The sequence below is a fragment of the Paralichthys olivaceus genome, chromosome 8 (genome assembly GCF_024713975.1).
Source record: "Paralichthys olivaceus isolate ysfri-2021 chromosome 8, ASM2471397v2, whole genome shotgun sequence".
Classification (NCBI taxonomy): Eukaryota; Metazoa; Chordata; class Actinopteri; order Pleuronectiformes; family Paralichthyidae; genus Paralichthys; species Paralichthys olivaceus.
In genome coordinates, this window is record NC_091100.1 from 1,334,645 (window position 1) to 1,351,214 (window position 16,570).

The window sequence follows — 16,570 nt, forward strand, 5'->3', positions numbered from 1 at the left end:
TGGCCTGATGCTAGAGAGAGGCAGGATTAGCCCCTCAGTTATTTGTTAGAATGACAGTATGTACTTTTAGTTTCTACCTTTTTTTTCTCATAATTCCGTAAATTACTACAGACTATTGAAGCAAACTGCTAATTTTCATTTACCTTAAAGAATTGTTATGTTCTAAAAATTTTAATAAATCATGTGAAGTCACTCTTTTCTTTGAAGAAAATCTTACTTTGTATGAAGTCACTGAAATTGTTCAAACTGTAAAGATGAAAAGTTTGTATTTTCTGTATTGGTGTTTGATGCTAGTGTTTTTACTCTCAGTGTGTTCTGAGTGACAGTGTGTGTTACCTCAGTGAGGGTTGTGTGTTTTGAGCCATGTGTTTAGAGTTGTGTTGCTTGGAATGAGTTTTGCAGGTGATGTGAACTGTTTAGCTCAGGTGACTGTTGGTAGTGCAGACTGTAGTTAGAGGTTTGCACATGTGACTCCAGTCGTGCCCACTGTCGTTTAGCAATCGAAAAAAACTGTAATTTGGAAAGCAAAGCCCGTCTGTCTTCATTTCCTGCCCCCACACCTCAGAAGCTCCAAGAGGAAAGCTCCCGACCTCTCAAGACTTCACAGTAGATCAGATCAGTTGATTCACAAAAAGCATATAAGCTAATATCAACAACCTATAGAGAAATTAACCTGCATTCAAATTTCTCTTCTTATTTTAAAAAAAATATTTACAGTGTAAAAATTTGCCAAAAGGAAGATTGACTTATTTATCTGAAGGTCAAGTATTATATTAAACTTCTTTTTTGTCAGTGTCAACTTCCACTGGACCTTTAGCTTTTAACTTCATTTCATTTCAAAGTAAAGGTAAATACCACCCTGTGTGTGCAGACCTTCCTCCTCCTCCTCCTCCTCCTCCTCGGCTCCTCATGAATAATCAGGACTCTCTAACATCCTCCTCTTCCAGCAGGCGGTGGGGTTTTATTCAGGGGGGAGACTGACAGGTGGAGCGTCCGTGAGCCCCGTCTCTAATCTGGGTAAAAAAGGAGTGTGAGTGTCCTCCTCGGCCGTGGGACGACCATGGCTCCGTCCAGGATCTGTCGGGCGTCTTTACTGGTGATTTTACTACAAATCGTCTTGATCTGCTCGGCTCAGGTGAGAGACAGGTGCTCTTTCTTTTCACCACTTTTATCTCCTGGAAAAGAAGCTCAGTCATGTTATTGTACAGAGTTTTATTTCCGATGCATGAATAGAATAAAAAAGTAAAGGAAAATAAGCTACGAGCCCAGAATGTGCGTGTCTTCATGCTGAGTTTCTACTGTACCGACGTGTTTCATTATTTCTAACCTCCTGTTACATGTTGAGTTTTCCTGCCTCAGCTCGTTTTTGTTGATCAGTAAAGAACATTTTTCATGTTTTTCATCACATTTGTACAGAAACAAACTGTGTGAGACTTTAAAGCCTTTTAGTAATCCACTTAAAGCTGTTCAACAATTTCAGGCGCTCAAATCTACTTTGCATATTTTATGGTTTTATTGTCAGATTTTCTTTCTCGTGAGGTTTTTCACAAAAGCAAAATATAGTCCGGTGTGAAAGATTATTTTTTTAATTGCATGAGAATCAGTGTGGGGGGGCGTGTAAATGTTGAAACTCTGTTCTCAGACACTTTATTCTTTATAGATATTTATGTTTTTATGATGTTGAAGTAAAAGGTGTGTGTGTGTGTGTGTGTGTGTGTGTGTGTGTGTGTGTGTGTGCGCTCACCTGGCTCCGATGAGCTGCAGCAATCTGAACACATGCAGTTACTTAGGTGGTGTAATGGCTCTATAATGGGAAACAAGGTTTAGTTTCATGACCTTTACCCCCCCACACACCCCACCTCACCCAGACAATGAGACTCTGTGTGAGCTGCCCTTCACACTGCGGCCTCCTCCTCCTCCTCCTCCTCCTCCAGCAGCACTGGATGATATTCAGAGATGATTTTCATGGTTAAAAACAGATTTCTCTGTTTGTTTTTCAGAGGGGCCCGGTGGGTCCCAGAGGCCCCGCAGGCCCGCCCGGAGCAGCCGGCGTGCCCGGAGTGGACGGCATCGATGTGAGTTCCGTCTCTCCTCAGTCACAAGGTTCAGTTTCTGGGTTCATCAGCTCAGTGATCGAGGTTTTCATTGGTTCACGCAGCAGAAGTTTCACCTTCTTTGTGATGAAGTCTCTCTGAGATCAAGTGAGAACAAGCAGAGCAACTTTATTTAAACGCTTCATTTTGAAACTTGGATACAAACTTTGAAGATAATGAAATCCTTCAAAAAAGCCCTTAAATAAAAAACTTAAGTACGAGGCCCATGATCAGTTCCTCATCGAGGGTTCAGTTTCCATGATTTGTAAAAAGTTGGATTTTTCCCATTTTAACTGCTCAGCTAATTTATTTATTGTTTTTTTCCCATCCTCCATGACTGTTTTTAAAAAGTCGACTTTCAGAAGCACCTCTAAAGATAAACGATCTCATTGTCCTCTGGTCGTTAACTCCCTGTGCAACATGCAAACAAGATCTCAAAGTTTATTCTTCACTGTTTTGTGTCTTCAGGGCGACAGAGGAGAAGACTCCACGGTGAACGGTGGACCAGTGAGTGGACGTTACGTTTCTTTCTCATGTAGAGGATAACGGAGGCTGACGCCATTTTAACTGAAACAGGCCGAGTTAATGAGGAGTGAACTTCTGCTTCCAGGGTCCTGACGGCGATAACGGCAAAGACGGAGCTGCTGGAGCTGGAGGCCTCCCGGGCGCAGACGTAAGTGAAGCAACATCTTCTACCTCAGACACATAAGTGATCACCGGTTGGACACGTTTTATTTCTCATGCAGAGGGTTCGTCTTCCAAAAACTGACTCTGTTGAGTTTTGAATCCAGCAGGCGAGAGTCCTGCGGCTCAGCCAATGAGAGGATGTGTTGAAGTGTAAGATCTGAGGTGTTCAGATCTGCTGCTGTGGGAGAAGTTTGTCTTGGCCGAGGAAAAAAAAAGAAGCAAAACCTTCCCTGAATAAATCACCCCGACCATTCAGAGGAGAGAGAGCGGAGCGGCTTCCTGACAGGAACAGGGGTCTTTTTGTGAGCGGCGGAGGGGGGGGGGGGGGGTGCCGGGGGATCGGCCGCCCAGACATGGCTGACAGGAGAGCAGTGTATGCTGGGAAAGGCGACACAGAATGGCCTCAGTGTGTTTGGCGCGGAGAACAGACGGAGCAGATTCAGGTTTTCAAGAGGAGGAAACAGAGAAAAACGTGTTCACCATCACAGAGAGCGAGAGGGGGGAGGAGTTTGAAAATTAGCAGCAGGTCGGAAATAATCGGCTTCTTTAAGTGTCGTCGATTCACTTCTGACTCGATGATGACGATAATCTCGTCGTCTTTGTCGTCGTCGACTTTGTCCGAGCAGATTTTGGTTTGAACGTTTATTCATGGGGGGTGAAAGTGAGGGGCGGGGCTGAGACCACACCCTCCCTCAGTGGGCGGTGCTTTTCTGTGCTTTGATTCTTCTTCTTCTTCTTTATTCGGTTTATTGGCGTGTGGTAACCAAAGTAAATAATAATGGAATGATATTAATAATGATGCAGAATCTCAATGTGTTGTTTACATTTTCTCTCGACAATCAAGACAGAACTTTGGACTTATGATCTGACGAGAAGTTTACCGAAGCTAACCACGTCATTTGTTTACTACACATAACTAAGTAGTTCCTCAACACGTTTATTTGTTTACTTTATCCAACCGATTAGTTTTATTCACGAAACTCAACCAAGTAGTTTTGTTCACTAGAACTAAGCATTTAGTTTTCATTCACTAAACTAAAGTATTTTCTTGACTCGTGTGTAAAGTGTGTTTTAAAATGACATGTGCCTGCAGGGACCCGTGGGACCTCCTGGAGATCCAGGTCCAGTCGGCACAAAGGGACCGAAGGTGACTGTATTTATTTCTCTATATAAATCAGTCGTGTGGACTCGTCAACACTGTTTGAATTCTGTTTCCTGAGAAACAATCTGGAGAAGCGGTGGAGAATGAAATGATCATTTTTCTCTGAACTGGACAAAGAATATTTTTTAAAGAGCTGATGTGAGGTGTGTGGATGTTTCTGACGTCAGATCTTATTTGTCCTTGTTTTCAGGGGGATGCTGGAGCACGAGGGCCTCCTGGAGAGCCTGTGAGTGCAGAGACCTCTTCCATCGTTTTGTACCTTCAGCTGTTTGAGGGAGTTTCTCTGACCTTTTGTTTCATATCTGTCTTTCTCTGATTTCTGTCTCTCAGGGTGTCGGACCCGACGGACTCGATGTGAGTATCTTCTCTATTTTTATGCCTGTGCTCTGGTCGATCACATCCTTTCATGGGTGATGTGGAAAAACTTTTATCGAAGTTCTGCCTCTGGTAGTTTAATTCTGTTACATGATCACATGATCTGGAGTAAAGTTTAACTTTATCAAGTTTTCTTGTGGCTGCACTTTAGTTTAGTTTATTTCATACAACATAAAAACTAAATGAAATATTTAAATACATTCGTGTTAGAAATCAGTAAAGACTGATATGAAAACTTCACTGAAATAAAACTAAAATACACGCTACAAAATCTTCAACACAGGTAATATATTAGTATAAAAGGAGACAATTGTACATATATATATAGTTATATATATAACAATATATATATATATATACATATATAACAATTTAAAACATATAACAATTTAAAACTGACCATGGGAAGTTTTATACAAAGTTAGTTGCGTTTGATAATTGTGAATTTTTGCCAAGATAAAAAACTCCACTTGTATAATTATAAGAGGCTTTTTGTGATATTTCTAATAAATCCATTAAAACTATTTGAAGTAAAGAAAGTGCGTATTTAATGGAAACTTTATCGTAATAGACGGTTAACAGTTCTTTCTTTTTTTTAAACAGGGTATTCCTGGTACAGACGGGCTGCCGGGGGAATTGGGTAAAGTTGGTGCCCCGGTGAGTATTTTTTTATCTTTTAAAATTAAAATAGAATAATTTATTAATATCGGCAGGAAATTAAAACATGACTGAAAATGATGCCTTGAGTTTTAAGATTCTTACCGAATTAAAAAACTTCCCCTGTCACAGGGGGCGAGAGGGAAGAGAGGTCAAGTCGGACTTCCTGGTGCCGCCGGGCCTCGGGTAAATATCCAGCTCCTAAGAAAACTTTCACGTATAAAGTTTATTGAGTTATGATTTTGTTGTGTGAAATATGATCTGTACAGAATAAAAAGTTGAATTAGGTCAAACTCAGTTTTCTTCCGTCTGTGCAGGGACCTCCGGGTGTTTATCAAGGAGAAGACCTGGTAAGTTTGAACCCAAACAGAACATTTACTCACTAAATTCAAATAAAGATGGATGACAAAAAGTGACGCCAGTGTCTTGATCTCCCCCTAGTGGCAGCTTATAATATCGGTCATAAACCTCCACGTTAGCAGATGGGACAAAAATAAAAAAAAATCAGAGTAGATGTTAAATATTTGTCAGAGAGGGTTTCTGTCATTTCAGGTTTTGTGTTTCTGATCAGTTTTGTTTGAATGAGATATTTGATGATATAAAAAACGGGCTGAGACGTCATGATTGACAGCTGACTCCTGATTGGTCCTGCTGCCACACTGTGGCTGATCTGAAGAAGACGTTAATATGACCCTTTAACTTTTTTCATTATTTAAACTCAGATATCTTTCTTTAGTTTAAATTCACTGTCGCATGATTCTCTTTGGCTTCCTCTCTGTGATAAAAGCTTTAATAAATAAACACTTTATGTTGTGAGCAACTGATTTTACAGTGAAGCACACAGATGTAACTTTCTGCTCTTTCTAACGGGGTCACTGTCAGTGGAGCCCCCTGGTGGCAGGGCTCTTCCATGACCTCAAATAGGCTGTTGTGTTTTTCAGTGTCCTAACGCCTGTCCCTCTGGTCTCAATGGACACTCTGGTCTCCCCGGCATGAAAGTGAGTTCACAGTTTTATTTGTCCTCGCTGACTGTGACTGAACTATGAAATGATTCAACTTCCTGTGAGTTAAATGCACTTTAAAGATGAACGATATCCTTTTGTTCCCGACCGCAGGGACACAAAGGGGTCAAAGGTGAATCTGGCGAGCCTGGAAGACAAGGACACAAGGTGACGTCCTCGTTTTTAACATGTAATAGAAAAAAAAATCCAGATATTGAAATCCTGACATAACCAGGTTACGTTGACTTTCAGGGGGAGGAGGGAGATCAAGGCCTGCAGGGAGAAGTCGGAGCTCAGGGACTACCGGTAAAATACTTCACCACACTCACTCACAAAGTTTCCTTCGCTCGGTCAAACATGCTAACATGAGTCGTTTCTGTCTTCCTCGTTCTGCTGAATGATTTTAGGGCCCAGGTGGAAAAAGAGGCCTCCCGGGAATAATGGGCTCCAAAGGGGACAGGGTAAGACGACACATGTCCAAAAATAAAAGAATATAAATCAAGTTCTATGCTGGGATACGAACCATGAACGTTTTTGACCTGATGACTTGATTTCTATCTCTAGAAAATTAATTAATGTCCGTTTCCCAAACAGGGACCTCGTGGAAATTTTGGTGGTGTGGGTCCTCAGGGGATCCAGGGAGCTCCAGTGAGTCTCCGTCACTTCCTCTGACATCTCCTGGTTTTTTACACAAAATACTGATGGAACTGATTCAATCTTTTAGGGAGATCCGGGCCAGAGAGGAGCCATAGGAGAGACTGGACCGAGGGGAGTGTCGGTGAGAAGAATTAAGACACAACAGCAGCTGCTGTGAAAACACAATTCATTTTTTAATCCAGTCTTTTATATTTTCTTTACATCCTGTTTCCACTGGATTTAGAAAAATATCCATGATCTTAACAAAACACCTTTAAGACTTTATTCTAATAACAAAATAATAATACTGCGATTTTATTTGGCATTAATACTGTGTCGTAGAATGTTGATTCAGACTTATACATTTCAACTCTCGAGAACATTCGATAATTCTTTAACTCCTTTCGAAATGATCAGTATGGATTTATTTCAATCATGAATTATTTTTGCTTTAATTCTTGTGAAATTCAAAGACGATAAATCCACCTTTTGATTTGGATCTCCACTTGTGAAAACTTTAAACTTGATCAAGAACATACATTTTAAATGTTATTCATTTAACGTGTGCGTTTCTTCACAGGGGGATCGGGGACCACAAGGAATCAGAGGAGTGCCGGGTCCTAAAGGAGAACCTGTGAGCACCCCTTCATCTGATCAAAGCCAGAATCAATCAATCGATCAAATACATTTACCACTGACCTACAGTTCTGTTGACGTGTCAGACATCCTTCTTATCAAATATCCTCCCAACTACAAAATATTCTATGATCCATCATGTTCCTTAGTTTTAGCATTTTGCTAAATATTAATATTAACGTGCATGCAGTGATTATTGTGATGTTTTTCATCGGCCTCCTGTCGTTAGGGTTTACCTGGGCCCGATGGTCGCGAGGGAATACCCGGACTGCCAGGATCCAAGGTAAACTTACTACACACTGGTACTTTAAATATATCTTAATATGTTAAACCAGTGTGTGAGAGTAGCAACCGAAAGGTTTGAGGTTGTGTTTGTGCTTTATTCAATTCCTCCCGTGTGTCACTTCAATCGTTGTTTTCAGGGTCTTCCAGGGAAGAATGGGGCTCTAGGTGACGGCGGCCTACAGGGACTTCCTGTGAGTGACCTCTGACCTCCGGATTCATGATCCACACATTCACACTTGTATTTAGTTGGATTCTGATGTCTGACACAACTGTCTTCATGCAGGGTTTGCCAGGCGCTTATGGCCAGAAAGGACACGCTGGCGGGAAGGTATACTTGAAACTAATATCGACAACACTACTTCTACTTCCAACAGGAAAAACCATGTGAAATGTATTTTCTACCTGTTTGTCACCAGGGCAACACAGGTGACCCAGGAGTTGCAGGACTGATGGGGTCTCCGGGGAAACAGGTACGTTAGAAGCAGGTTTTTAACAAATTCCACTTAAGGAGTAAATGTTTGTAGTATTTGAAGAAAATGTGCTAATACGTGATTTTAACGTCTTATCTGTTTGCAGGGAGAGCGTGGCGAGCAGGGAGAGGTGGGACCGGTTGGACCCAGAGCAGGACCAGTGAGTCTCATCTCCATTTCACGACACCATTTTTAATCCTTGAAACAGGAAGTACTCCTGTCATCCTCGTTACCCATCAGGCCGAGTTTCATTGCATTTTTAAAATATATTTGTTTGTTTGTATATTTTCTTTCTCTTCTTTCTTTAGGGTGAACGAGGAGAACGAGGGCCTGAAGGGCCTCTAGGATCACCAGGAGCCCGGGTAAGATCTGAGAGTCTGTCTCATGTCAACGATTAAATCAAAAACTTCAGGACGCAGGTGAACAGAAATATTATAAGAGAAACCATTGGTCTCTGCTGCATTAACTTAGACTAGACACAATACAACAAGGCACAACCAGACAAGACACAACATGACACAAGAAGACAAGACACAATAACACAGAAAAAGATACAACATCACACAACACACCACAAAACAAGATACTAGACAAGATACAACACAACATGACACAACAAGACAAGACACAACCAGAAACAACCAGACAAGACAAGATACAACATGACACAAGACAAGACAACACAAGACACAACACAACATGACACAGGCCAAGACACAAGCAGACAACACTAGACAAGACACAACGTGACACAACAAGACAAGAGAAGACAACAAGAGAAGACACAACCAGACCAGACAACCCATATGAACATTTCCGCTCCTCTCAGATGGGGGGTTGTTCCTGCTTCTGAAAGCAGCATCACATAAGAAGAAGAAGAAGAAGAAGTGAGGGGCCGTCACACTTTATAAACCACGAGCAGTAAACTGCTGATGAACAAAAATAAACCGTAAAAAACGTCATCTTTAAGATGTGTTTGGGCTCAGGTTCGATTCCGAGCTGCTGCAAACCTCCGCTCCATCAAACCTGAAATCCAAAGCCAGCGATCAGAGTGTTTAAACACCGTCTCCCATCCTGAACATATTATTCAACACTGCTGTACTTTTATTAAAGAGGGGCGTTCCTTGATGAACTTCTGTCCCTGCAGTTTGGTCTGTAATCCACCGGCCAGCGAGCATGAATGGCCTCTTGTTACAGAAATCTGAAGGCCCGGGGGGGTTCTCCGCAGCTCAGGGGGGGGGGGTTCGGGGCAGGAAAAGGAGCTGAGACGCCCTGAAAGAGTTCTCTGTTCCCCAGGAATGCCTGAAAGTGGTCGGCTTACTGTACGCCACAATCTGCGCCACATACGCCCACAAACATCTGACGGGTGGATGGTCGTCACTGTTCGGACGAGGCTGGAGATGTTTTTATTTTTTCATTTCATTAAATGTGGTCAGGTCAAGATGGGGGGGGGGCGACTTCTCACAGCTGGTGGTGTGTTATGATTCTGAGTGTGTGTGTGTGTATTTAACAGTTTATTTCTTTATGTGTGTGTTTTAACAGGGAGGCAAAGGGGACCCGGGTCTTCCAGGACTTCCTGGACCTGCTGGTTATCGTGGTCAGCAAGGAGACAGGGTGAGAGGTGTCAAATAAAATGAGATAAACGTTGGAGTCAGAATTATGGATCCACCACTTATGTCAATGTTGTCCATTGACGTTTTAGAAAATCCTCATAAAAAGAGTTTTGAATCTGGAACCAGCTACGAGATGAACTGAGACCATAAAACATTTAGTTCAGAACAAATGTAAAAAAAAGAAAGAGGTACAAGACAGTAGGTAATTATTTAAGGTATAATGTTTCCCACAAACCATTGCGAAAGATCCATATCCAGCGACTTCCCTAGGACCCTTTTCCTTGTCTCTAAAAAAACACAGTAGGTTGTAAAGATAAATCGTAGCCGGCATGACTTTCACAACTTTAACATTTCCGTGGTAACGGCAAGCTCCGCCAATCAGAGGCAACTACACCTGAAGAAGTGAGAAGAGATCCCTGTACCAGATATCATCCTCACACCAAGTGTTGTAGAAATCTGTCCTGTAGTTGTTGCTCACAAACAAACCAACGAACAAGCGGTGAAAACAAAACCTTCTAGGCAAAGATAACAAAAGTGACAGAGGAGCTGCAGATAAATCAGCAAGAGACTCAAAAAGACTGATTTGACAACGAGCAGCAGCAGTTCTGTGTTGATTGGAAACGCTGTAGATCCACTTGATGAATCTTATAAGAATCCAGAATGAGTCAAAGTTCAGTCAAACTGAATGAGGAAAGATCTAATTTGAACCTATGGTCAACATCGTTGAGAAAAAAAACGTGAGAGAAACCTCAGTAAACTACGTCGTTAATATGATTTCAGTGGATTTTGTGATTTTCTATTAAACAGTTTCAGATCATCTAAATACTGATTCTGTTTTTTCTCGGTCAGGGTGCAGTCGGTCTGGACGGACCTAAAGGAGAGCAGGTATGTTCCATCAGGTTTTGATATCACATGTTCACATTATGATCTTCAGATTACAGAGTGTTGAGCTGCAGCAGGTTCAGAGCCAGAAATCTGTCACGTGTCTTTTCTTCAGGGACCAGCGGGTTCTGAGGGGACGCCGGGAGAGAGAGGAGACCTGGTGAGTGATCGGCGACTGAAAACACCTGCTTTTCACCCTGTTTCATCCAGAACGCAAAACAGAGCGTTCGTCCGTTTAACGAATCAGTTGATTACTTAAAAAAAGCAGGACTGAACCTGGGAAGTTTAAAAAAGTGTGCAGGAGAAGGTCACATGTATGTTATGTTACACTTCACATTGAGATTTGAAAACGTCTGGTGCTGTGGGATGAAGAATGAGTGGGAACGATTGACTTTAACACATCCAACCTTCTCTGTTGTTTATACATGTTTCTTCTTCCAGGGAGAACAAGGAGAAGCAGGAGAGAAAGGATCGGTACGTTCACTAAACTCAGCATCATAACCACATCACAACCCGTCAGCTGACCACATGATGCTCATACTTCACGATTATTGATCTCTCAACGTTGTCTGATACAATTGCAACTGTTGTTTACGTCCTGCGGCTCAGTCAGAAGTAAAATCACAGGATATTTTGAGTTATTTCATCATAAGCTAACAATATGTCAAGTTCTCTTACTTCTGTTTATAGAACCTGACGGAAATTTAACTCAGAACAGGAGTTAAATTCTTGAAATCATTTTGTAACGTCCTACATTTTGTGACAGGCTAAAAAAAGCAGATAAATTCTACCAGAGAAGTGCTCATTAAATGTTGGTGCTGTCAATCACTGTCGTCTGCATACTTTCATCAAGTTCTTAGGAAATGCTGAAATTCAGATTAATCTATGGCCTTGAGATCTATGAGTTTGTGCAGTTTGCTGCAGATACAGACAATAATCCAATAATCCAGACCTGATGGACATGTGAAGATTGTTTGACCTCTAGGGTGCGCTCTGTAGCTGTTCTGTTGTAAGTTTTAATGTGTACCTGCTGTTGTTGGTTGCAGACTGGCCCACCAGGAGAGACAGGAAATAAAGGACCTGAGGGTGGCCGAGGACAGCCAGGGAAAGAGGGCAAGTCGGGCCAGTCGGGACCGCGGGGAATGCAGGGCGACATGGGAGTACCAGGCCTCCCCGGATCACAGGGACCAGCGGTAAGACCTTCTGTGAATGCCTCCTTAAATCAAAGGACAAACCTGGTTATTTTAAACAAGTGCTGGTAAAAGATGGAATCTAATGTTGAGTCAAAAGTGAGTTTTATGGAATTAAATGTATTTTGTTTGATAAAACATTTGATGGTCGCTCATACTATCGAAGGAAGAACAAATGACTCATCACTGTCTACTTTATTTGCGCAGGGAAAATCACCGACAGATACACACATCAAACAAGTTTGCATGAGGGTAATGCAAGGTAAGTGTTTGCATTCTGCAGGTTTCCCTTGCTCCTCTGAAGCCCCCATTTCCTGAGTTGTTCCGGCTTTGGTGTGTTTATGTGCTTTGAAGTCTGAATATGGAAAAAACATGGATACTGTAAACAACATGTGTTGAGAGAAGTTAAACAACACTGAGCAAAATTAAATTAATTAGTGCATAAGAGACAACGTCAGCAAATCATGTAAGGTTTTGCCGCCTCTTCGAGTTGTTATTCTGACTTGAGATGACGTTCATGTAAATTTTTCCAGCAAATCAGGCCGGAACTACTTTTTTAATCTAATCTGACATTGATTGAAAAATAGTAAATACTCAATTTTCAGCCATTGTGTTAAAGAGAAGCAAACTGACCCAGATGAACCAGAATCTTCTTCTGTAATTCCGCAAAGCTAGCAAATGTTAGCGACCGTAGCAAAACTCCTGAATGTAATGAAAAGATTTTTTTATTTTTCTAACTTATAAGTTTAACTTTTATCATAAGAAAGAAGTTGTTTTAGTAACTTTTCTCAAAATCGACATAAATCAAAAATTCAGTACATGTCTCGTACCAGATTTAGAGAAAATATGTTTGAATGTAATTCAAGCTGAATCTTTGTAAAACAATGTTCGAGTGAAACACAGTGACCGGTTCCGCTCTGGACTAAAGCTCAAATCTAAACCTTGTCCTCTTGCATCACAGAGCAGCTGGCCCAGCTAGCAGCCAGCCTGAGAAGGCCTGAGTCAGGAATCTCTGGGCTGCCTGGTCCCCCCGGCCCGCCTGGGCCCCCGGGACCCTCTGGGGAGAACGGTTTCCCCGGACACACCGGATCACGAGGGCTGCCGGGGCTGAAGGGTCCGTCTGGGGTAATGGGTCGCAAAGGACCCAAAGGTGAGATCCAGATTAGCAGCTCTACAACCACCAGGAACTTTGACTAAAAATGTTGTTGGACTGGAAGCAACCCTGCAAATGTTGTACCTTAAACTAAAAGCTTGATTAAGTTTCCTGACAGCAAAGAATCAAAGAAATCAAAGAACAGTCGTATGATCCAGTTTACAGCTCAGACACATTTACGTGGTGTCCCTTTAACCGTGATGAAGGAACAGATAAAGTCTGAACTCTGAGTATGAACTTCAGTTAAAATTAGAAACTTCAATTATCGGTTGCAGGTGACCATGGTGACCGAGGCGAACGAGGACCCACAGCGAGAGGACCCAAAGGAGCACCCGGAGCGCCGGGTCTATCAGGTAAATGACAAGTATGACTGAGAAGTCTCATTTTAGAACCGTGTCCTCAATTCTCTGACTCTGGTGAATGAAAAAAGAAGCTGTGTGAATGACCAACTCAGAAAACACTCGCCACATGAGTGTGTAAAACAAATCTATTATATGCAACACATAAAATAAATAAAATTCCCAGTTCCCTTCTCCAGCAGAGACTGGGTGAGACATCTGTGATGTTTTCTTACTTCCGTTGTTCAGGTGAACCGGGTCGACCGGCTTACGGCAAAGACGGGCGTGATGGAGAGCGGGGGCCTCGGGGAGCTCCCGGTATTCCTGGCGTGCCCGGGCCTCCCGGTACCGCAGGTCTGAACGGTTACTGCGAGTCGTCGCAGTGCATCCTACCGATGGTGGCGTCACCGGTTTCCGCAAAGGACTCCAGCATGAAGGGCCCCAACGAGATGTGAGGAGGGGCAGGAGCTGAACTGGAGGAAAAATGAGAGACTGGTGGAGAACGAAGAACTTAGAGGAAGATTTGGTCCATTTGGGTTTCGTCACTTACTTTTTTTTTTTTTTAATTCGTCAGCTCATTTGACTTTTTTGTTCTCTTGGCGCCATTTTTGACCTGAAAGTGGAAACTGAGCACCAACACTTTTGAAACCTTCACATATAAAAGTTTCGCTTTACCTCAAGTTTGCCATCTGTGTGCTGTAAAATTAAAGGAGTAGTCCGTGTTTTTGTGAAATTAAAAACTCACTGTATATGTATGAACCCTACCAGACCCATTTCTGTCCCGACAACAACAACAAGGCAAGACTTTGTGTATGTTTATGTAAATGTGTTGATACGCAAATTATACTGTTGGATAAGGTACATTTGTTTGTGAGTATCTTTGTTGTTGATCCACTTAAAAATGGCCCGTGAGCCTTTTCCCCTGAGTGCAGGATATGTTTGATAATTTCTCTGTCATGACGACTGTTGTTTTTGTGATTAGCTGGTGGTGATGTGTGAAAACCCTCGGGCAGTTTTGTATGACTTCTTATTTATTATATCGAGCATTCGACATGACATCTTCAAGTTGTACAAAGGGGGAAATAAATACATTTTGATAACCTCTTGCATGTTTTGTATGGACGAGAATGGCCAAAAACTGACAGGATGAAACTATGGACAGACCTAAATTAAACATGAATTACTGTGATTGTCAGCTTAATGATATTTTGTCTCTAAAAGAAACCTGATAAATGTGGTGAGGCGAAAAAAAAACAAGATGTCAGCTGAGGGCAAGCGCCAATATCCTTCCTTTAAAACTGAACTTGTTAAATTTGACTCTTGGTTTTCATGTTCATTGTAAATATTCAGTATCTGGACTGAAAGTGTTTGAGTGAAAAAATCTCATTAATCATCAGGAGAGTTAAAAACTTCGATTCTGTTTTTATTCTTTGCATAATAAAATCGCTCATTCAGCTCCCACTTCAGTTAGACTCGATTTAATTGATCTTTTATTTTCAAGTCTAAACTTTGACCCTCAAATGATCAGGATGTGTGTGAGAGACAACTGAAGTCAGCAGATTCAATAAAACAGAACCGCATGTTTGATATTTCACTAAGACGTCAATCAAAATGGAACAATCAGCTCAAACCAAATGAAATTCTTGAACTCCGTTAAATCAGATCCAAATCAGTTTTGAGAGAGTAAAAGTTTTTTGGGTTGTATGTTGTAAAATAATCAGAATAAAAAGGAGGGAAGGTTCCTCCGACCAGAACAGGTGTTCTGGTTCTGGATCTAACTGAACCATGGTTCTGTTGGTTCACAGTGGAAACACTTCTATGGCTAAATGTGTCTCTACCTCTTTATATACAGTCTATGGTCTCTACACAGGGAGTAGAGACACATTTAGCCATAGAAGAAGAAACGGAACAGGAAGCAGCTGCAGGCTTCACCTCCGATGATATGTTTGAACCACGTGCATTTGAACTACTGTGGAGTACTTTAGTAATACTGTGTAGTACTGTGGAGTACTTTAGTAATACTGTGGAGTACTGTGGAGTACTTTAGTAATACTGTGGAGTACTTTAGTAATAGTGTGGAGTACTGTGGAGTACTTTAGTAATACTGTGTAGTACTGTGGAGTACTTTAGTAATACTGTGGAGTACTTTAGTAATACTGTGGAGTACTTTAGTAATACTGTGGAGTACTGTGGAGTACTTTAGTAATACTGTGGAGTACTTTAGTAATACTGTGGAATACTTTAGTAATACTGTGTAGTACTGTGGAGTACTTTAGTAATACTGTGTAGTACTTTGGAGTACTTTAGTAAGACTGTGGAGTACTTTAGTAATACTGTGGAGTACTTTAGTAATACTGTGGAGTACTGTGGAGTACTTTAGTAATACTGCGTAGTGCTGTGGAGTACTTTAGTAATACTGTGGAGTACATTAGTAATACTGTGGAGTACTATAGTAATACTGTGGAGTACTTTAGTAATACTGTGTAGTACTTTGGAGTACTTTAGTAATACTGTGGAGTACTTTAGTAACACTGTGTTGTACTGTGGAGTACTTTAGTAATACTGTGTAGTACTTTGGAGTACTTTAGTAATACTGTGGAGTACTTTAGTAACACTGTGTTGTACTGTGGAATACTTTAGTAATACTGTGTAGTACTTTGGAGTACTTTAGTATTACTGTGGAGTACTTTAGTAATACTGTGGAGTACTTTAGTAATACTGTGGAGTACATTAGTAATACTGTGGAGTACTATAGTAATACTGTGGAGTACTTTAGTAATACTGTGTAGTACTTTGGAGTACTTTAGTAATACTGTGGAGTACTTTAGTAACACTGTGTTGTACTGTGGAGTACTTTAGTAATACTGTGTAGTACTTTGGAGTACTTTAGTAATACTGTGGAGTACTTTAGTAACACTGTGTTGTACTGTGGAATACTTTAGTAATACTGTGTAGTACTTTGGAGTACTTTAGTAATACTGTGGAGTACTTTAGTAATACTGTGGAGTACTTTAGTAATACTGTGGAGTACTGTGGAGTACTTTAGTAATACTGTGGAGTACTGCGCCTGAAGGTGAATTGATACCGTAATGATGTTACCATGGCAACCAAATGAAGCTTCATTCATTTCCACCATTCAGACAGAAAGACTACTACCCCCCCCCCCCCCCAACTGACCACACGCCCACGTCAGACGCCGTCCACAAACCAATCAGTGAAGTACAGGTAGACGACGCCCACCTAGGTGATGACGACAGGACGTACGTGTGTCAGACAAAATGTAGTCCCTGGATTACAAAGTGAAACTAATTGAACCCGTTTCTGATTTCTAATTAGTACTTAAACAAATACTGTGAATGCAAAGAAATGATAATAACAACTTAACGCGTCCA

The 16,570-nt window shown here is 41.5% G+C and overlaps 1 protein-coding gene across 1 annotated transcript; it reads left to right on the plus strand.

Moving 5' to 3' along the window:
- The first annotated feature begins 947 nt into the window (after positions 1–947).
- Positions 948–14,278, plus strand: col9a1a (collagen, type IX, alpha 1a). The gene is made up of 32 exons (XM_020106416.2): positions 948–1,135; positions 2,001–2,075; positions 2,562–2,600; positions 2,704–2,766; positions 3,874–3,927; positions 4,133–4,168; positions 4,273–4,296; positions 4,921–4,974; positions 5,107–5,160; positions 5,292–5,324; positions 5,916–5,972; positions 6,090–6,143; positions 6,228–6,281; positions 6,383–6,436; positions 6,570–6,623; positions 6,700–6,753; positions 7,192–7,245; positions 7,477–7,530; positions 7,670–7,723; positions 7,816–7,860; positions 7,949–8,002; positions 8,109–8,162; positions 8,311–8,364; positions 9,545–9,616; positions 10,465–10,500; positions 10,613–10,657; positions 10,939–10,971; positions 11,544–11,690; positions 11,895–11,949; positions 12,649–12,837; positions 13,116–13,193; positions 13,428–14,278. The coding sequence occupies exons 1-32, from the start codon at positions 1,061–1,063 to the stop codon at positions 13,631–13,633; spliced, it is 2,064 nt and encodes a 687-aa protein (XP_019961975.2). The 5' UTR covers positions 948–1,060; the 3' UTR covers positions 13,634–14,278.
- Positions 14,279–16,570: the final 2,292 nt, after the last annotated feature.

Excerpts from the sequence above, each read along its gene's own strand:
- col9a1a (XM_020106416.2), top strand. The coding sequence starts at position 1,061 with ATGGCTCCGTCCAGGATCTGTCGGGCGTCTTTACTGGTGATTTTACTA. Across the intron at positions 2,076-2,561 it reads CCGGAGTGGACGGCATCGAT|GGCGACAGAGGAGAAGACTC; the intron begins GTGAGTTCCGTC and ends TTGTGTCTTCAG. Across the intron at positions 4,297-4,920 it reads TCGGACCCGACGGACTCGAT|GGTATTCCTGGTACAGACGG; the intron begins GTGAGTATCTTC and ends TTTTTTAAACAG.